Raw genomic sequence first — 23555 nt, 5'->3', positions numbered from 1 at the left:
ATGGTTTACACAAAAATGAAAATCCTGTCCTCATTTACTTATAAATCTGTAAGACTTACTTCTGTGGAATTATAAAAATTGTGATTTTTTTGTTTTTGTTTTTTGCGCAAAATATTTTTGTTGTTTTGGACCCCAATGACTTTCATTTCATTTTCTTTAAAACACATCCTTTTATGTTCCACAGAAAAATAAATTTTCATTGATGGGTGAACTACTCCTTTAATTCTAGCCCTAAAATCAAAGGACAGTGATTGGTTGATATAAAAATCATCCTCTGTTGTTGCGGGATTGTTTAGTCTTACCTGACAGACTGCTCCAGGTGCGGTTGATGTCCCGCAGCGCTTGTTTCTCAGCGATGGCTCGCTTGATTTCGTCCAGCACCAGGTTGAGCTCTTTGGAGCGTTTGAGGTTCTCTTGCTCAGCGGAGTGCAGACGGTCTTTCAGGGCCAGAAATTCTCTCTGGTAAATGTCTACGACATTACCTACAAACAGAAGAGAGAGAACAACACTCACTGAGGTTTTAAGTGCCACACTTTTAAAGAAAAGCTGTAGCTTTTGCTTTTTCTCAACAACTTCCTGCTTCATAATTAATTCTAACAGTATTCAATTATCCAGTCAAAAGAACTGTTATGTTATGCATCAATAAATAAAGGCCAATAATTTAACACAGAATATGAGCATGTTCCTCTGAGGCATATATTTAATGGGGTTGTTTTTCAGACGTTAATAAGGGATGACAAGTGTAAAAAATGAGAGGATATTTTGAGTCTCTGTTTCTTGTTCTCTGTGCCCTTTAAAGGGCTGAAACTGCACTCGTTTACATTTAAACACTGGTTTTCTTAGACAGGGAGAGAATAGAAGTGGTGTCGTGTAACCAGCCAGTCATTCATGACATTTAAACAAGAGTTTTAGTGAGGTTGCCTGTTTTCTCCATGTCTCGGGACATAACATTCCATAATGTTCTGGACCCCAGAGGTCAAGACATAGAGACAGTCAGTAATACAAATCTGTTCTTTCATCCCTCAAATACAGCTCAAATGTCAAAGTGCACTAAGTATTTAAAGCATTTAAAGAAATAAAAACTACTAATCTGTTTAGATGTCATGTTGACACACCTTCAGATAATTAATCTATAAAAACGTAATGGTAACACTTTACCAAGGTTCCCAACATTATTTAACTACATTAGTTAACACGAACTAACAAGGAAAAATACTTCATTTAAAAAAAAGCATTTATTAATCTTAGTTAATGTTGATTGCAGCATTTACTAACACATTATTAAAATGAAAAGTTGTATCTAGTTGATGGACCTCGGCTGCGTTTCCCAAAAGCTTCGTAAGCCTAAGAAGTTTGTAAAAACGATTGTACGACTGATCTTATTATTATGGTCTGTTTCCCAAAAGCATCGTAACTTAAGTAGCACTTGAAAATCATCGTGGATCTACGAGTGCTCTGGAGTAATCGTGAAGCCATAAGTGCATCGTAAGAAGACAGATTTATGCAGTCACCTGCAGGACAATCGGCAGATTACACCTTTAACTTGATTCAAGTGCTTTATTCATGTGATTATAGTTAAATTAGAATTTATGAAATGAAATAATTAAAAAGGGCAGAAAACAAAAACTTTCTGTTACTGATGTGCGGCCATCTTGGGCTCTACAAATAAGTCTCTACAAATATACGTATTATATTATATTATATTATATTATATTATATTATATTATATTATATTATATTATATTCGAGCTGTCTGGAATGCAGCATTAGGTTAACATTTCATTAAACGAGCGTTACGAGCCATTCTATAAGGTGACATTTCAGCACTTGACAAACGGATAGCGACTCCTAAGCAGCATTTAAAGAGAGGTTTTTTTCGAATACCCATATGAACTGCTCTCCAAAAGAGATATTTTTCAAAAAGAATTTTGATATGATTTTTATTAGAAAATGCTCTTAAGCACTAACATCAATCGGTTATTGGTTAATTGAACTGAATATAGTGAACAAATGGAACCTTATTGTAAAGTGTTATCAATGTAATGCTTAAGTGTTTTTTATGTGAATCTGACAGCACAAAAACTTTTAGTACGATCAAGTGTCAAGCGTGTTGGGCTGGTCAGGATGTTTTGACAGCTCCACAGAGTCACAGTGTTTTATACTGTAGGAATCAGGCTATGCATTTCTTACTTACAGTTGTCTCTGTGTATTAAGCTGAGATAGGAGAAAGTAGTTTTTAACATCAATAAAATTACACACTTTCACCTGTGTAGTGTAGACACACTACTGCTGGTATGCAAGATTTCTAATTTTCTCACCTGACTGAGCTCGTTTCTTTTCTTTCATTGCTCTAAACACACTCTAGAAACGTAAGAATCATGAGGATTTATGCTTTACAGGATAATCCTGAGCAGGCAGGCTTTTTTCTGGGAGAAATGCCCACTCTCAGAGCACAATCCACATACACACATAAACTCCGTCATGCTATCGGAGTCCAAAGCCCTTGTGCAATCTGAAATTACACTGCTCTACACAAGTGCAATCCAATACACACTTCAGATTGGGGAGGAGAGGTATATATGATACCCTGTAGAGTGAGATAATCTACTGATGTACTGATGACATCTTCACTATGATCCCTACACTCGATTACTGCTGAGTGCTGGTGGCCTCTCATAAAGACGGAGGCAGAGAGACACACTCACATAAAGAGCGTGTGCATATACACTAAAACACATGTATTACAGCACGTACAGTATCTATTACTATAGACAAACAGAGTGCAGATGGATTGGAACAGACAGAGTAAAGGATCAAATATACTGCATAGAGTAAATTAAGCCTTTTGTAAGATCAAAGACGGACACAAAACAAACAAACAAAACAGCAAAGCAAAATCCAACAAAAACACAACAAAAACAAAACACAAAATAACAAAATAAAACAACACATAAAATTGACAATAAAAGAACATTTACACAAAACAAAAAAGCAAAGCAAAATCTGACAAAAACAAAAAAATAAAAATAAAACAACACACAACCCCCCCCCCCCCAAAACAAAACCTCACCAACATAAATAAAAAACATATTTTTTAACAGGCTACATTCTCTTTATGCTAAATATAATTTATTAATGTTCCTTTTTTTCATACATACTGTATGTACTCGTCTGGGAATAGCTGTATTAGCGTGAAGAAGACTACCAAGTGTACTCACACATGCTTTAAAAGGACTTTGATCAAGCTCAGCATGTCTCTGTGTAAATTGGACACACAACAGTGTGTGTTTGTCCCTACTGCAGTGCATGTGGCTGCGTTCATCTTATTAAAAGAGAAGTCTTAAGACAGCCGTGACATCTTGCCAAGCTTTGCTGTCACACTGATGCTGAAAAGGGCGAACAAATACAGTTGAGAAATGTGAAAATGTGAGGGTGCTTATCCTTGGTTTAATCGTCAAGATGATTTAACAGCATATTCGAGGCCATCACGACACCTGGCGGAGTGAGACGACCTGCTGTTTTAGATGTGTGTGTGTGTGTGTGTGTGTGTGTGTGTGTGTGTGTGTGTGTATGTGTGTCTGTTTCCAGACAAACGGAGGTCAAAACTCACACTTCCATCAAACTCTAATGGAGTTGCCCTTGATTCACTCTAACATAATTTTCTTTACTTCCTTCTTTCACGGAAATGTGCTGGTTTATAGCAGAAGAGAGGAAAAGAAAAGGGATTGACATTAAAGAGTGAAAGAAAGTGTTGCCTGTAGTTCACTAAAGCTCACAAAGTGTCTTAATGAATTACTTCACAGATTTCGACGCTCTCTTCTGCTTGAGTCTTTGGCAGGTCAAAAATAATTCATCCTGAAATTCATTACTGAAAAACAGAAATACCTGAGCAATGATGCCAAAACGTTTGAAAGGCTTTACAAAAATACTCCAACTGTGATAATTCCACTGCTCTGAAATGTCTTCTAATTAAAACTGCTTTTCATCTCCCAAATGCTTAATTATCTCATTTAGATCATTATAATTATCTTAATATCTTGAGCTCATTTAATTGTGTTGGCTTGAACATTTCTGAGACATATCTAATAGAAAAACATGCGTTAGCACCATGCAACAGTGAAAAAGAAACTAGATTTCTACATCCTCTGAGTTGTACTTGAGGTACTTTAACACTGATAATAATCAGAAATGTTTCTTGAGCAGCAAATCAGCATATTAGAATGATTTCTGAAGGATCATGTGACACTAAAGACTGGAATAATATGCTAAAATGTTAAAACTCATTAGGTTTTCTGTTAGGATTAGGGTTAGGTTACTGTACAGTATGTATATAATGCTGCATTTAGATGTATTCAACTAAGTGTGTGTTTGTGTGTGTGTGTGTGTGTGTGTGTGTGTGTAAATGTAGTCTAGACAGTATCATGTTGAGCAGTATCTCTGTCAGAAATCCCCTTGACTCTCTCCCTTTCCATCTTATCGAGTATATTTTTGTCTTTTATTTGGCCTTCTCTCTTTGCTTTCATTTTGCAAAGTGGCTTGGATTCCTGCCTGGCTTTTTCATTATGGGCAAAATCCATACAGATCCTGAAACCAGATCATTCCATTCGTTTTAGTGAAACAATGACGTATTAAATACAATCCTCTTGTACTGGCACTCTGGTCCTATAAATGATCTATCTTTATACAGACAATACGGAAATTCTGACTCTGTATGTGAATGACCAGCATCTTTAACAGGTCCATAAAGAGAATAAGGGAGTAAATGGTGAAAACAGAAAGTCCTTGGCTTGTTGAATCACTGCTGCAGCGGTTGAGTGTCAGTGGAGAGGTCATCCAGGCACCAACGGGTCAGCTCAGATCCAGCACACAGAAACAGAGGCAATGACATTTTCCCAGGGTCTCAGGGGCGAGTCCACCACAAACAACAAAAACAACAATTCAGTTCAAGTTCATCAACAAGAAAGGCTAGGGTTACAGAAAAACGGCTTTAATCTTGTCTTTGCACTCAACTGGAGAAACCAAGTTTTGAAAATTTTTTGACTAGGGATGCAACAACCAATAATGAAAATAATCAACAACAAATCTGTGCACCGTGCATTAGTAAACATCACCAGTCACGTTACTTTACAGTAGTGAATAATGTACAAAACATTTCTAGGATAGAGCAGAGGACACAAAGTGAGCTGCTGCAGGAAAAGTGCACAGCAAAAGTTATGCTTAAAGTGAGAACGCTTTAAGTTATGCGCTTCAAACAAACTTGGAAGCATATGGTGTATAGCTTGCTTTGTCATGTGCACTGGCAACATGTTGTTTTGTGCATTTGATGCATGTCTTCCTTGTGCAAAATTTACATTTATGGTTATACATTTACATACATGGTTATATCCTGATCTTACTGTAAACAACAGAAAGTCACAGGTACAGTACTTCCATTTTGCATAAAGGTTTGTTCTGACAGCAAGCGAGTCTCTGTTAAACGTCACCTGAACGAGGGCATCAAACAGAGGAACTACTGTAATGACTGTCAAGATTATAGTGTTCTGTGTTTACTATGTTCCCATCTGCCTAATTTCCTAGTTAGTTTCCTCATCTGTTACTTAGTCCCACACACCTGTTTCTGTTCTCTCCGATTATTTTCCCAGTGTGTTTCTGCTCTGAGTTTTTGCTTTGTTCGTTGTCTGGTCTCGTTTACATATATTTTTTCATGTGGATTTGCATTGACTTCTGTTATTTTCTCCCTAGATTATTAAAGTATTTTCGAACACTATTCCTGGATTGCGAGTGGTTGATATAACCGTTACAGTGAGGTATAAATATAATATAATTTCTTGTTTCTTGTGAGTTCATCAACTCAGTAATAATGTGTTTCCATGGCAATGCCAAAGGGTCAAGGTTTGTGTGGATGGCAGGGTCCAGCAGATGCAGTAACTACCACAATTCTGCCTCTTTCTTTGTGGATGCTCATTTATTGTGTATTTAGGCAAAATATATATATATATATATTTTTTGCAAGCAACATGACAAGTGAAGGGTTTGGAGTTGTTCTTCAGGCATCAGTCCATTAGTGTTGCCATTATGTTAATTCTTGTGATAGTAACACTTTAGATTAGGGAACACTATTCACTATTTACTAGTTGCTTATTAGCAAGCATATTACTAGTACATTGGTGTTATAAAGCACATATTGATGCATTATTCTGCATGACCATATTCTACATCCCTAACCCTGCCCTTTACCTAAACTTAAAGGGATAGTTCACCCAAAAATCAAAATTATGTCATTAATGACTCACCCTCATGTCGTTCCAAACCCGTGAGACCTCCGTTCATCTTCGGAACACAGTATAAGATATTTTAGATTTAGTCAGAGAGATTTCTGTTCCTCCATTGAAAATGTATGTACGGTATACTGTCCACGTCCAGAAAGGTAATTAAAAACATCTTCAAAGTAGTCCATGTGACATCAGAGGGTCCGTTAGAATTTTTTGAAGCATCGAAAATACATTTTGGTCCAAAAATATCAAGAACTACGACTTTATTCAGCATTGACTTCTCTCCCGGGTCTGTTGTGAGCGCGTTCACAGCACATCCGGTTCGCGAACGTATCACTTGATGTAACCGGATCTTCTTGAACCAGTTCACCAAATCGAACTGAATCGTTTGAAACGGTTCGCGTCAACAATAAGCATTAATCCACAAATGACTTAAGCTGTTAACTTTTTTAACATGGCTGACACTCCCTCTTAGTCAATATGAATTAATATCCCGGAGTAATTCATTTACTCACAGTACACTGACTGAACCGAGCCAGATAACGAACGAAACATTGACTCGTTCTCGAGTCAAGAACCGTTTCTGTCGGACGAGTCCGATTCGAGAACCGAGGAGCTGATGATACTGCGCATGCGTGATTCAGACTGACACACAGCGCGTCTGAACCGGACTGGTTCTTTTGATGATTGATTCTGAACTGATTCTGTGCTAATGTTATGAGCGCGGGTAAACCGAAGGCTTGAATCAAGGGCAATCATCGGCAATGAAGTCATTACTGGTGAACTGGTGAACCGTTTTCGGCAACCGGTTTATTGAATCAAACTGTCCGAAAGAACCGGTTCGCGGAGAAGAGCAGAACTTCCATCACTACCGGTGATCCGAAAACCGATGCAACCGGTTCTTGACTCGAGAGAACGAGTCAATGTTTCGTTCGTTTATTTGGCTCGGTCATCAGTTCAGTCAGTGTACTGTTTGAGTAAATGAATTACTCCAGGATATTGATTTATTTGAACTCAGAGGGAGTGTCAGCCATGTTAAAAAAGTTTAACAGCTTAAGTCATTTGTGGATTAATGCTTATTGTAGACGCGAACCGTTTCAAATGATTCAGTTCGATTTGGTGAACTGGTTCAAGAAGATCCGGTTACATCGAGTGATTCGTTCGCGAACCGGATGTGCTGTGAACGCGCTCATAACAGACCCGGGAGAGAAGACAACGCTGAATAAAGTCGTAGTTTTTGATATTTTTGGACCAAAATGTATTTTCGATGCTTCAAAAAATTCTAACGGACCCTCTGATGTCACATGGACTACTTTGAAGATGTTTTTATTACCTTTCTGGACCGTGGACAGTATACCGTACATACATTCTCAATGGAGGGACAGACAGAAAGCTCTCGGACTAAATCTAAAATATCTTATACTGTGTTCCGAAGCAACCGGAAGTGTCAGCCATGAGGGAGTGTCAGCCATGTTAAAAAAGTTTGAACCGTTACCGGATTTTTGGGTGAACTATCCCTTTAACAGTTACCTATTAATAAGCAGCAAATTAGGAGTTTGCTGGGAAAAAAGTTGTAGTTTATAGTTAGTTAATAGTGAGAACTGGACCCCAAACTACAACGAGACCCTTCTGAGGCCCTCAGTTCTCCAAGTATTATAGTTCATATTGGCCATCACTCCATGGCCATGATACTAGGGTGACTGCTTGGTTATTGCTCAGTTGCAGGACAGTTGATGTCATTTTGTTTGACACGTGAGAGAGATGTAAATGTAGTAATGTAAATGTTGATGATGATTGGACGATAACATACTTTAAATTATCAATAGACTTTTTTAATGGCTCTGCATCACAGAGTGATACAATGTAATTTACTCCACGGGACCTATTCAGTCTACTATATACAATGAAGTGAATAACAGGTTAGCAGGTAAAAATCACATTTCATAGTAAAATTAATTTTCCTAAGCAGTGACTAGTTTATGTTTCTTTATTAGACCATGCATGCAAACATTAAATGCATTTTACCAGATTCAGTGCATCTTGGACTTGTGTTTTTGTTGGCTCTGGCAGCTTTGAGCAGGACACTCTTATCCAGTATGTGTCTAAAGGAAGACAGAGTGCTGGCTGACCTAGCTGTATTTAACAACATTTGATGAAGTCCACACTGATTCCTTTGCTCCGTCCAGTCAGGAGAAAATAGCCTCTCTACAAACGCAATGCTCTAGCTAGAACATAACATCTGTTTTTTTAAATGCCAATCACATTTTTTTGTTATCATGTTTTCTTATTTCAATATTGTGCTTTCAGTAGAAAAAATAATAATAAAGACATAACTGAAATGCATGACACTGCAGGAAGGTGGTCACCCTACATGATACATGTAGGACTTTGTTGCTAATGACAGAGCAACCAATAATCCACCTCTAAATACTCGATACATTTTTAAGAACAAAGAATTTATGCAAGGTAACCGTGGCAATAACAACATGGCATAACAGAACATAGCATATTGAAGATGCCACTGCCAAGATGGCTATTTTTCCATGACATCACAACAGTCAAGAGAGAGCAGCTGGAGTTTTTAACATATAAAAAAGACACTTCGATTCAGCCTTTGTCATGCATGTCTTCACTGTCTGCTTTATGAAATCAAACTCTACATGACAGACAGACCAGAGAAAGAGAGAGAGAGAGAGAGAGAGAGAGGGATGGAGCGAGAGAGAGGGAGCTCTAAATATCTTATGAATCGGATGTGTAAGGAAAAACTGAATAACATGATTTCTTTATCTGTGTGCTGCTGCTGTATCGGTTTATAAGGTCACTGTGGTTTAAATGCAGGAGGAAAACAAGCACAGAGTCAGATGCAAATGAGTGCACTTACAGTACCTTCTGCATGAGTACAGTGGATGATACATGTGTGTGTGTGTGAAAATGATCATATCACAGACCACAGTCATAAACACATACATACAGCATGTGTGCTTATTTCAGCATGGTAAGCTACTCTTTTGTATCTTTAGGTTGTCAAACACAGAAATAAAAATTGGCAAATTGCCTTGAAATAAACAGGAAATAAATGCAAATGATCAGGCTTAACATGCAATATGACATTGGCTGTTGTAGTGAATATGATATTAGTATGACATTCAGTCATGTAGCAGTGGGTATTCTTCAGGAATACATTATTTAGTGAGACAACCGATCGATCTGACAGCATGAAACATAGTGTGACGTCGTTATATCATGATGAGACAGTGATAAGTGATCACAGCAGTGACAGCATATAATAAATCACTCATAAACTACTCAAGCATTTTGTTAATAACAACATAAAGCAGAGGGTCAATAAACTCATAAATAAACTCAATAAATAAAAATCATTTAAAGTTAAGTCTCTTGTGGCTGGTTGCTTTTATATGTTTACAACAAGGTCTCATTAGTTAATATGATAACTAACAATGAGCAATCCATTTGTTATATTTATTAATTATTGATAACATTACTTATTAAAAATAGAACTGTTCATTGTTTGTTCATGTTAGATCAGGTCCATTAACTAATATAAAGAGATACAACTTTTGATTTCACTATTAGAAAATGCTGAAATGAACATTAACATTAATAAATACTTTGGAAGTATTTTTTCATTGTTTGTTGATGTCAGGTAATATAGTCAACTATATAATGTTAACAAACCATATCATAGAAATGTTACCATTATTACTGTATAAAAGAGTCTGCTAACTGATTAAATATCAAAGACATAAAAAGGTAGAAATACAAGCAATACTGATCGCAGGAGTCAAGGCATTTGTTACCTATTAATAAGCAGCCCATTAGGGAGTTTGCTGGGAAAAAGTTAATGATTTATGAAAAGTTAGTTAATAGTGAGAACTGGACCCCAAACTACAGTAAGGACCATACCAGGGCCCTCAGTTCTCCAAGTATTATAGTTCATAGTGGCCATCACTCCATTGCCATGATATTAGAGTGACTGCTTGGTTGTGCTCGGTTGCAGGACAGTTGATGTCATTTTGTTTGACACGTGAGAGAGATGTAAATGTAGTAATGTAAATGTTGAGTGATGATTGGACGATAACATACTTTGGAAATTATCAATAGACTTTTTAATGCTCTGCATCACATGAGTGATACAATGTAATTTACTCCACGGGGACCTATTCAGTCTACCTAATATACAATGAAGTGAGATAACAGGTTAGCAGGTAAAAATCACATTTCATAGTAAAATTAATTTTCCTAAGCAGTGACTAGTTTATGTTTCTTTATTAGACCATGCATGCAAAACATAAATGCATTTTACCAGATTCAGTGCATTCTTGGACTTGTGTTTTTTGTTGGCTCTGGCAGCTTTGAGCAGGGACAACTCTTATCCAGTATGTGTCTAAAGGAAGACAGAGTGCTGGCTGGGGACTAGCTGTATTTAACAACAGTTGAGTGGAAGTCCACACTGATTTCCCTTTGCTCCGTCCCAGTCAGGAGAAAATAGCCTCTTACAAACGCACTGCTCTAGCTAGAAAAATAACATCTGTTTTTTTTAAATGCCAATCACATTTTTGTTATCATGTTTTTTTTATTTCAATATTGTGCTTTCAGTAGAAAAAATAATAATAAAGACATAATCTGAAATGAATGACACTGCAGGAGGTGGTCACCCTACAGATACATGTAGGACTTTGTTGCTAATGACAGAGCAACTAATAATCCACCTCTAAATACTCTTGATACACCCATTTTAAGAACAAAGAATTTATGCAGGTAAACCATGGCAATAACAATCATGGCATAACAGAACATAGCATATTGAAGATGCCCACTTGCCAAGATGGCCTATTTTTCCATGACATCACAACAGTCAAGAGAGAGCAGCTGGAGGTTTTAACATATAAAAAAGACACTTTGGTTTCAGCCTTTGTCATGCATGTCTTCACTGTCTGCTTTATGAAATCAAACTATACATGACAGACAGACCAGAGAAAGAGAGAGAGAAGAGAGGAGGAGAGAGAGAGAGCGAGAGAGAGGGAGCTCTAATATCTTATGAATCGGATGTGTAAGGAAAAACTGAATAATCCTGATTTCTTTTATCTGTGTGCTGCTGCTGTATCGGTTTATACGAGGTCACTGTGGTTTAAATGCAGGAGGAAAACAAGCACAGAGTCAGATGCAAATGAGTGCACTTACAGTACCTTCTGCATGAGTACAGTGGATGATACATTTGTGTGTGTGTGAAAATGATATATCACCAGACCACAGTCATTAAAAAACACATACAGTACAGCATATGTGCTTATTTCAGCATGGTAAGCTACTCTTTGTATCTTTAGGTTGTCAAACACCGAAATAAAAATTGGCAAATTGCCCTTGAAATAAACAGGGAAATAAAATGCAAATGATCAGGCTTAACATGCCATATGACATTGGCTTGTTGTAGTGAATATGATATAGAGTATGACATTCAGTCATGTAGCAGTGGGTATTCTTCAGGAAATAAACATATTTAGTGAGACAACGCATCGATCTGACAGCATGAAACATAGTGTGGACGTCGTTATATCATGATGAGGACAGTGATAAGTGATCACAGCAGTGACAGCATATAATAAATCACTCATAAACTACTCAAGCATTTTGTTAATAAACAACATAAAGCAGAGGGTCAATAAACTCATAATAAACTCAATAAATAAAAATCATTTAAAATTAAGTCTCTTGTGGCTGGTTGGTTCTTTATGTTTACAACAAGGTTCATTAGTTACTATGATAAAACTAACAATGAGTCAAATCATTTGTTATATTTATTAATTATTGATAACATTACTTTATTAAAATAGAAACTGTTCATATGTTTGTTCATGGTTAGATCAGGTCCATTAAATCATATAAAGAGATACCAACTTTTGATTTCACTATTAGAAATTGCGGAAATGAACATTAACCAGTAATAAATGCTTTGGGAGTATTTTACATTGTTTGTTGATGTCAGGTGATATAGTCAACTATATAATGTTAACAAACCATATTATAGAAGTTGTTACCATTATTACTGTATAAAAAGAAGTCTGCTAAGCTGATTAAAATATCAAAGGACATAAAAAAGGAAGAAATACAAGCAATTTTGATCGCAGGAGTCAAGGCATTTATAAAAAACTGGCAACAAACAGCAATACGTAAACATTTGTTCAACAAATAATGACATTATTATACACAGCTATGTGCACACACACTATACGTGCATACACTCGGTTAGTGAAAAGACATCAATAAACTTTGAGTGTTCAAACAGTGATCTAACACATCTAATAACATAACATATTACATTCAGCATACAGCCAGAACAATCATCTCCACATTATCTCCTCCAAAGATGAAAATAAACCTTCATAATGCACCACAAACACACTCCCTTACACATCATTACACACCGATTCAGCCACCACGCGCACACACACAACACACACACACACCACACACACACACACACACACACCCACACACACACACACACACACACACACACACACACAGCTAAGTAGTAATAAAGCCATCAGCTCTAATCCATCTTAGTAAACAACTAAAATTGCACCACTATCAAATCACTCTCAAATCCAGTCTAAACTGCTCTTCACACATACACAAACACACACAATCACTCTCACACACTTTTAACGAGCCGTGCTCATTGTTTCATCTCGTGAGGCTGATTATGAGGCTGTAAACTCTGAGCAACACTCCAGCCACATTATTAAAACACCAGCAACAGAAAGAACTTCCAGCGTGTCTCACAGGCTTGCGTGTGAGAAAGTATAGTGTGGAGAGACATCTAAAGCACCTGTTCTTAAAAGTTACCATAGAGAATTGCTTTAAATTGGATATGAATAATATCAAAGTGTAAAATTTGAGCATCATTTACATGCACTACAGGGGTTTAATTCAATTTCTATTTGTGTGCATATGCACACACCCACATCCTCACACATACACGCAGCCCACTGAGTGATAAATAACAGATTTCAGCACTACTCCACACATACTCATGGCCTCACACACACACACACACACACACACACACACACACACACACACACACACACACACACACACACACACACACACACACACACACACACACACACACACACACACACACAGACAATACAGTCGTTCCATTACAGTCATCTCTCCACACAGACAGGAGGAAAATGAGACACCAGGCAGGTCTTGAGTGTGTGTCCTGTAGCTGCACTGCCGGGAAGCTTTTGAACAATGACGACGTTCACCACACAAATGACGGGTGATTACCGTTAACATTAGAGAGACATTACCCAGGAGAAGTGATCTGAGATCAGTTTGCTTTACCACAAATCCAATTCCACTTATTCTAATATATTTATTTCTTACAGAAATATGCGTGCATAGACACACATACGGTATATGTGCACATAAATACACACAAAGGCTACGTTCACACTGCAGGCCGAAACGACCCAATTCCGATTTTTTTGCCCCTATGCGACCTGTATCTGATCTTTTTTCATGACAGTCTGAACGACACAGATCCGATCTTTCAAATGTGACCCAGGCCACTTGGGTATGTGTCCTGAATCCGATACGTATCCGATCTTTTGAAATGCGACCTCCGTCTGAACGGCCAGGCCACATGTATCCGACCCGTACGTCATTGATACGCTACAAACGTGATAATTCTGCGTTGAAGTAGCGGGAACGAGAAGATTAAACAACAACCATGGCGGACGACGCTGCTGAGACCAGTCAATGGAAGGGAAGCGAGGTCACAGATTTAATTAATATTTGGCGTTACCGACGTTGCTAACACTGCTCCGCAAAAACCCATGGCCAAAAACCTTGTTCTTCTCCTTCTTTTTAATTTTCTTCTTAAAAACGAGAAGATTGTAATTGTGCTGGCTCCGTTGGGAAAATAACATTAATATTGCAAAAAGAGCTCCGCGTTGACTACACTGTTGTTGACATCCATGTTTAACGTTAAGCTACTTCCGCAAACAACGAGTGACGTCGTTGACAGTTAAGTACTCTTCTGCGCATGCGGGTCACTTCTGGGTCATTTCACGTTCACACAGGAGATCACAAAAGGTCGCATTTAATTGGAAATGTGAACGGCCTTGCAAAAAAATCGAATTTTTTCAAAAAAATCGGAATTGAGCATTAAGCCCTGCAGTGTGAACGTAGCCAAACACACACACACACAATAAACCAGTGACCATGTCAGATAATTGGAATCAGTCAATTTGGACTGATGTCCAAAACAATGGAAGTATTGATGTTAAATTTTCTTGACAATATCAATAAGCTAGTATTTACTTTTAGTTTATTTTCAATAAATGGCCAGTACTATAAAGTTATCCTATTCTGTTCAAAATTAGAAAAACTGAAATATGTAAAACTAAAATAAATATTCACAAAAATTATAATGTACAGTAAGAATTTCCGATAAATATTCCTTTAAAAAATATTCCATTTTGACATTTTCCTATAGAAGTGTAATGTATAATTAATAAATAATTCCTTACAATATTATAGAGGAGGGACCTCTGCAATGCTGAAAAACTGGATAGAGAATGGAGATGAGAGAGTAATAACCAATGGATATGAATACGATTGGTTTGTAAGTGTTAATAATTACATTTATACAGTAAATCTTCTCTTGTTTTTCAACAAATGAGAAGCTCTGTAGGAGATTCTTTACCATAATCTCTCACTAACTCTTTAATTAAGAGATAGATGATGCTCAAAATCCTAAAACAGACATAAATAAGTAAATATCCGATTGTTTATACAAATAAATAAAATATCTGATGTCTGTCGATAACTGATAAATCAATTTCTCTGTCTATTTTTTGTATTTTTATATTGAAACAGTTTGATGTAAGCTGATATTATAAATCTAGCTCATATTAACACATTATGGCTTGGTTTCACAGACAGGGCTTAGACTAAACCAGGTTTAGGCCATAGTTCAATTAGGACATTTAAGTAATTTTTATAAATGTGCACGTTTTATAAACGTGCCTTACTGGTGTGCATTTTGAGACAAAATAAAGGCACTGGTATATTTTAAGATCATTCAGAGCAAGTTTCTTTCAGTTGAAACAGCTCAAACTTTTAGTTTCAAGATTTTAGTCTGGGATTACGCTTAAGCCTTGTCTGTGAAACCGGGGCTATATACTGTATTATAAAGATTAATAACATACAGTAGATTTATAATATCAGCCATCACATACAAATAATTATCAGATATCAATAAAATGCCAAACTTCTAGAACCTGTTTTAATAAAGTCGAAGGCTCAGAGATGGGCCAGTATAATGGTGTGTAATGCCACTGTTATCTCTTTAGCACATTTGGACATTCACTGACTGATACATTCAACTAAGACACTGGAGAGAAGGAAATCAGATTAGTAAAGAGTGAGAGAGGCATCAGCTCTTTGATAATGGGTTAAGTCAGTTCTGTAAGGTCAGATACTTCCACGTTTACAGCTTTGAAACACTCAAACAGAGCAGATCAGTACTGACTCAGCTGCTAATACAAGGGATTTATACCGTATGTGTGTAAGTGTGTGTGTGTGTGTGTGTGTGTGTGTGTGCACGAGTAACATAGCTGAGAACAAAACCAAGAGATGTACAACAGATGATGTTCTGACAGCAGGACATGGATTTGCTTTATCAAGAGAGCAGCAGACTTTGTCAAGTGCGCAGAAACAGAAAGAGAGAGAGATAAAAGTGTGGAGGAAATCCATGAGTAAGGTTTTATTCTGTTATATATCATTGGATGAAAGAGACAAACACGAAAGGCTGCACTCAAGACTGTATACGATCAAACCACATCCTACACTGGGGCAGGGGTTTTAGTGCGAGGGTTACAATAGTTAACCAAACATTTTAATGGGGAAAATGACAATGGATTTTTTTCCAATAGATTTGGCTACTGCTAAAGAAAAAAACATAGGCCTACCTGAAAGTTCAAATAAAGATTTTTTTTTTTTACTTTTGAAAGAATAAAATATATTGCGGTAGATTTAATTCAGCAGCTGAAGCATGTAGTACACACAGTGATGGAAATGGATGAGATTCACTGGGAGGGACATGCAGTTGCTGGGGAGTTTTTTTATATCTCATCTACACGGTTACAAATTAGTGTGAAATTACAGTAATTCCAGGTTAATAATTGCATTACTTTCACAGTGGGACTTCTCTTGTCTCGTAACTGCACTCTCAGAACTGTCTTGTGACACAAACAGCCTCATACTGTGTTTCTACAGTGCATACTATGAAGGCACCCCAGCATGCAATGCAGCATGAATAGATTTTTTTAATATATGAATAGAGTTTTTGTAGGTGTCGTAGTATTGGGGAATGTTATCTTTCAAAGATGTACTGCATCTCAGTATTGCTTCACTATTGTGAAAGATCCATCCACAAAGAGTTATGAATATAAAGTAAGTTACTGATCAATCTTCATGCTTAAATAATGCTAAAATAAAATCTTCAGATTTCTTATCTGCATGATAAGAATAGCTTGACTAACTTAAAGTCAGGCAGTTAGCTTATTTCATATTCTAGCTTGTCATCATTTTAACAAATGCTTTAATCTGTCACTCTTCTGACATGACAAGATCAGAAATTTGAATTTGAATATGCAAGGTCAAAGAGCCCAAACACATGGGATCACCAATCACCATTATGGTGACTTCAAAACAATTACAGTAGTAAAAAGTAGTATACATTTCTGACAGTGCTCATTCACAGTCATGTTGTGTGAAAATGACCAAAGCATGCATTGATTTCAATTAATTAATTCAATTCAATTTACCAATATAATGTAAAATAACTACTATAATACTATTTAATTAAATTTAATTAAATAATACTTTTGTAAATAAAAACTTTTTGCAGTGTATATTAAAATCTATCTATCTATCTATCTATCTATCTATCTATCTATCTATCTAGCTAGCTAGCTAGCTAGCTATGTATATACTGTATAATAAAATAAAAAATAAACTTGCTTTGGACAAATATTTATTGTGAAAGGTGCTACACAATAAATTTGAATGAATTTTTTATTTTTTTTTAATTAATAAGAATATTTACAAATTATATTTGAATTATATTTTAGTGAAATGACAACATAAATGAGCCTTAATAAATGCCTTTATTTTGGGGATGCGAGTCGTGTGGAAGGGGATTCTAATTTGCACTCTTAAAAATAAATGTTCTTTATTGGTATCAATAGTTCCACAAGGAACCCAATCATCCATGGAAACTTTCCATTGCACAAAGGGTTCTTTATAGCAAAATATGTTCTTCAGATTATTCAAATATTTTTCACACTAATAAAACCCAATTGATTTTTAAGAACTGTTCACAGAAAAGTTCTTTGGAGAACCCAAACTGGTTTCGTTTACTTGCATCGCTACAAAATGCCCCCTTTTGGAACCTTTATTTTTAAGAATGTGTGTCCCTGACATCCAATAGTTTGAAAACCCATTTTAACTAAATATGTTTTTATGTGAAGTGTACCCGGGCCTTAAGTTCGGCCATCCTACACACACGTGACTGACCGCTTGCTCACACCAACAGGAGGAGGAGGGGTCAGTGTTACTCTCTACACTGCAGGCAACGTCAGTCCTGGAGTGCCGCTGTCCTGCAGAGTTTAGCTCTAACCCTAATCAAACACACATGAACAAGCTTATCAAGGTCTTCAGGATTACTAAGGCTACAGACAAGTGAGGTTTTTTTAGGGTTGGAGCTAAACTCTGCAGGACATCGGCACTCCAGGGCCAACGCTGCCTACCCCTGATTTAGACCGTATCATAGTACTGAGACTGCTCACCTTAGAGTTACAAATGACCTGCTCTTATCATCTGATCAAGATTCAAGATTCAAGAGAATTTTTATTTGTCACATACAGTGAAATTGTTATGTGGAGAGCATAAGGTGTGTATACCAGCAGTAAAATGTAATGGTAAGTTTATCTCATGATCATGGGTTGTATCTCTCTATTTAGTGGCTCTGGACCTGGATCTTAGCGATGCATTCGACACTACTGACCACAACATTCTTTTAAATAGACTATAGATAACTTTGTTGGCATTAATGGAAGTTGCAGTTAGCATGGTTCAAAATCATACTTATCTGACTGCCTCAATTCGTAGCAGTGAATGAAGAGGCATCATATCGATCACAAGTACAGTATGGAGTACCTCAAGGCTCAGTACTAGGGCCGTTACTCTTCACACTTTACATGTTACCCTTGGGAGATATCATCAGGAAACACGGTGTTAGCTTGATGACACTCAGCTCTATATAACTCCGCGGCCTGGCAAGAATACCAATTTGAAAAACTAATGGAATGCAAAGTCAATATAAAAAAAAAACTGGATGACAAGTAATTTCTTACTACTAAATTCTGAAAAAACAGAGGCGTTAATTATCTGACCTAAAACCTCCATATGTAATAACCTATAACACTGTTCAAGACTCGATGGCTGCTCTGTCAATTCTTCGTCATCAGTTAGGAACCTAGGTGTGCTATTTGATAGCAACCTTTCCTTAGAGAAGCCACTAGCATTTGTAAAACTGCATTTTTCCATCTCAAAAATACATCTAAATTATGACCTATGCTCTCAATGTCAAATGCAGAAATGTTAATTCATGCGTTCATGACCTCAAGTTTAGGTTATTGTAATGCTTTATTGGGTGGCTGTTCTGTACGCTTAATGAACAAACTCCAGCTAGTCCAGAATGCAGCACTGCACTGGCTCCCTATTAAACTATTTATAGATTTTAAAATTTTGCTTATTACTTATAAAGCCCTAAGTGGTTTAGCACCTCAGTATTTGAACAAGCTCTTATTGCACTATTGTCCTCCACTTCCGCTGTGTTCTCAAAACTCTGGCAATTTGATAATACCTAGAATATCAAAATCAACTGTGGGGAGCAGATCCTTTTCCTATTTATCGCCAAAACTCTGGAATAACCTACCTAACATTGTTCGGGAGGCAGACACACTCTGTCAATTTAAATCTAGATTAAAGACCCATCTCTTTAACCTGGCTTACACAAAACACTCTAACACATTTCTAATATTCAAATTCATTAATGGATTTTTAGGCTGCATTAATTAGGACAACCGGAACTGGGAACATTTCCAATAACACACAATGTACTTGCTACATCGTTAGAAGAGTGGCATCTACGCTAATATCAGTCTGATTCTTTCTTATTCCAGGGTCACCGTAGCCACCAGATCCAGTCTGTATCCAGATCAGATGGTCACATCAGAGGGGAACTGAACCTGGTTTTCTCCCAAGGTTTTTTTCTTCTCCATTCTGTCACCGATGGAGTTTTTGGTTCCTTGCCACTGTTGCCTCTGGCTTGCTTAATTGGGAACACTTAATATCCAGTGATATCGTTGACTTGATTGCACAGATACTATTTAAATTGAACTGGGCTGGATGATGACATCACTGAATTCAATGATGAACTGATCAACTGAACTGAAAATTGAGTGTTTACTATTGTCATTTTGCATTATTGAGACACTATTTTCTGTTTAGTACTGTAAAGTGCTTTGACAATCTGTTTTGTTAAAATCACTATATAGATAAAGGTGACTTGACTTGACTACATTTTCAGGGATGCAACTACTGGCCTTTTTCGAAGTTCTACATATTTTAATGCCACTTACATTATTTGCCACAGTGTAGCTATAAACATAACATAGCTGTTTTCAGCAGACATAAGATAAGACAGTGAATGTTTGTATAGGTATATCGTTATATTTCTTAATATATAATTATCAGTCTAGAAAATTGTAAATCTGACATTTGCTTTCAAGTGCAGTAATTAGAAAAGGTTTATTTTTTTGTTAAAGATATTTTAATTTAATGTTTTAATGGTTTAAGTTTAGGCCTAAATGTAATGTACTATTGCTGTGATCAAAGCTGAAATTTAGCATCATTACCCCAGCCTTCAGTGTCACATGATCCTTCAGAAATCATTCTAATATGCTGATTTGTTGCTTAATTATTTTCTAATTATTATTTTATGCTAAGTTATTAATAATGGTTTCTTTATTATATCAAATACTGATATAAGTATCTTTACTTTAATAATTTTAGTATCTTAATGTTTTTGTGGAAACTTACATTTTAACTTTTTCAGGATTATTTGTTGAATGCAAAGTTAAAGAGCAGCATTTTTAATATATAAATATTTATAATAAATATATCTTTACTGTTACTTAAATCAATTTTATGCAACCTTGCTGAATAAAAGTATTATTATTATTTTAAATCTTACTCCAGACTGAATGGTGATGTATCACATTTTAAACAGTTTTCAACATTGATAATAATCAGAAATGTTTGCTGAGCAGCAAATCAGCATATTAGAATGATTTCTGAAGGATCATGTGACAGTAATGATGCTGAAAATTCAGCTTTTGATCACAGCAATAAATTATTATTATTATTTTTACTATATATTTGCATAGAAAACAGCTATTCGAAATTGTAACTTCATATATTTCACAGTTTTTTACTTTATTGTTCATCATCATAAAATTTCTTCATCGTATAAAAAAACTCTTGTCAAGCAATTGAAGGCACAATAAAAACAGTCCACATTCTACACTACATTCCAAGTATACTGCAGAGCATTGTTATATTAACTGATATTAGGCATTTAACTTTAATGATAGGCCTGTCCCTCTATGTAAAAGAGATGCGTAAAAATATTATTTGACAAATTGCCATATACACCAGGAAATACAAATTATAATGTAAATAGGTAGGTGGTCATTCATCAATGTTAATGGAATGTAAAAAAAGAATTTAAAAAAAAAAAAATATATATATATATATATATATTTGCATTTTGATATTTAACAGTATATTTGAATGTTAGTATGGTTTTAAAAACAGCTTTAATGAGCTGGTGGGTTTATGGTGTGGTGGGCCGCTCTGTGCAAAAAGTCCAGGGCCACGTTTTTTTAGCCCCAGTCCGCCCCTGGATACAAGAGAGAAATCATTTTCATTTTCCTAAAAATGTAACTATAATTAACCAATGCCCCTCTCTCGATATTCACTCTCCGTACTTAGTCCCTTAGATTCTAGATCAATTCTAGGCCAATAGGCATAAATTAGATTTGCCATATCATAAGACACTTAACCTGTGACACAAGATGATACAGATAACACAATAGCACTGCTAATGGACATAACGCCTGTGAAATGAGGATATGAGTATAGATTTACTAATGCTCTCTGACTGAGTTATTGTTGCTGTCACATGTTAATCAACACAAATCCAATGAAGATGCACTCACTTCTGCACTAATAAGGAAATAGACTGAGACCACATCCCTGTGTGTCTGTGTGTGTCTTTTGTGTGTGTGTGTTGTGTGTGTGTGTGTGTGTGTGTGTTGTGTGTGTGTGTGTGTCAAAGAAGGGTCAGCAGCAAAACTACTGTATGTAAACTTTCAATCCTAAAGAAACATTGTTTACTATGGCAACAGGGATGGAAGACACTAACTTTTCAAAGAACACATTTGAACCAGACATAACACAAAACATGCAACCCACACAGTAACCAAAAGACAAAAATAGGCAAGTCCAAATTAAATTACACTTTCTTAAGAGAATTTGAGTTGCATCTGTATACACCATTGAGTCATCTATAGGTAACACTTCAGTTTGGGGTCAAATTCTCACTATTAACTAGTTGCTTATTAGCATGTATACTAGCAATATTGGCTGTTTATGAGTACTTATAAAGCTAATGATTTCAATGGCTTATTCTGCATTACCATATTATAGACCCTTAATCTGACCCCAAACCTAAACTTAACAACTACCTCACTAAATATTAATAAGAAGCAAATTAGGAGTTTATTAAGGCAAATGTTGTAGTTAATAGTTAGTTAATAGTGAGAACTGGTCCTTAAATGTTTGACCATATGAGTACACTTGAAATGATCTCAAAACTATAAACATACAAATGACCCATTTTGATTTCAGGAGAGCTATGACTATGGAAGACTAGGAAACACACAACGGCAAAATGGTTTTTTAGACTGTAAACTATTTTCTATCCCATTACCCAAAACCTACCCTTTACAGAAGAGTACTGGCAATTTCATGCACTTTACACACTCCATTGTCACACAGGACTCAAGCTCATTAAAGTGCCTCAAGTGGATTAGATCCATTGATCTCTTTAAAATTACTGACAGGAGATCAACTGGAAGAAAATTTCAGATTTTTTTCCTGCTTTGTTGAATTTGTTCCATTTTAGAGCAGCTGTCAGTTTAAGTTTAACTTCAGGTTATAACACAAATTTGCATACCAGAGAAGATAAAAAAAAAAAGATTTGAGACCAAGAATATGAAAAAAAAAAACCACAAATGTTCACATATCACATATTCTGACAGATGTCAACAAAGACAGACTGCTTGACATTCAAAAATCCACAAAAACCATAAACAAATCTACACAAGATTAGAGGAAAAACTACCCAGCCTCTATGAAATACAGTTTCACTAAATGAAATATCGAAATACTGTCATGAAACCAAAGAAGAGGGACATTTAGAAATAAAACTGTTGTCATGTTAATAAATATGCATTTTTGTAAAATAAACAATTCTGGTACTGTGTCGCCTCACAACTAAATGCCTAATGTAAAATGTGTGTCCTGAGGCAAAACCAGTTTCAGAAGTACCGCTCTATATTATGGCCCTGAGAAGCCGAGCTCCTCCTGGGAGGTAAACTGAAGCTGGCATTACGATCTGGAAACCGTTGAGTGCCTATCAGTCAAACATTCAATCTCATATCTGCCAAATGCCTCCGGCTGCCACATGCTGTGTGGAAAAACTGACTTCAGATCAGTCAAATAACTATGTATTGAAGCACTCTCATCAAAGAGGGAGAAGCTAGTATTAAATAATTGTGAAGGAGGTGAGTGAAAGGGGACATAGTGTGAGAAAAAGAGCCTGGAAACTCAAGGATTTCTCCACATTGGGTCTAATCTGAAGAACACATGGCCCTCACATTGGAAAAACACGCCACTCAGGGAATAAAGAGGGATTGTTGAGGAGCAGATAATGGAGAATGACCACTGGCTGGTTCTGGAGGTAATACTTTCATCCCTATTCCACACATCTGACTCACACTAAGGGAACGCGTTTTGAGATCTGATCTTCAGAAGTCTGACTGTGAGGCT

The 23555-nt window shown here is 36.3% G+C and overlaps 1 protein-coding gene across 1 annotated transcript in view; it reads right to left on the bottom strand.

Moving 5' to 3' along the window:
- LOC109059926 (alpha-1,3-mannosyl-glycoprotein 4-beta-N-acetylglucosaminyltransferase B-like) overlaps positions 1-23555 on the bottom strand; it is a 122642-nt gene that overhangs the window by 50696 nt on the left and 48391 nt on the right. The window contains exon 2 of the mRNA XM_042769687.1: positions 303-482. Within this exon, the coding sequence (XP_042625621.1) occupies positions 303-482 (180 nt within the window). The remainder of the gene's footprint in view (positions 1-302; positions 483-23555) is intronic.

Source organism: Cyprinus carpio, chromosome A14 (genome assembly GCF_018340385.1).
Source record: "Cyprinus carpio isolate SPL01 chromosome A14, ASM1834038v1, whole genome shotgun sequence".
NCBI classification, from domain to species: Eukaryota; Metazoa; Chordata; class Actinopteri; order Cypriniformes; family Cyprinidae; genus Cyprinus; species Cyprinus carpio.
The sequence above is the reverse complement of the archived record's forward strand: the minus strand, read 5'-3'. Positions and strand labels throughout refer to the sequence as shown.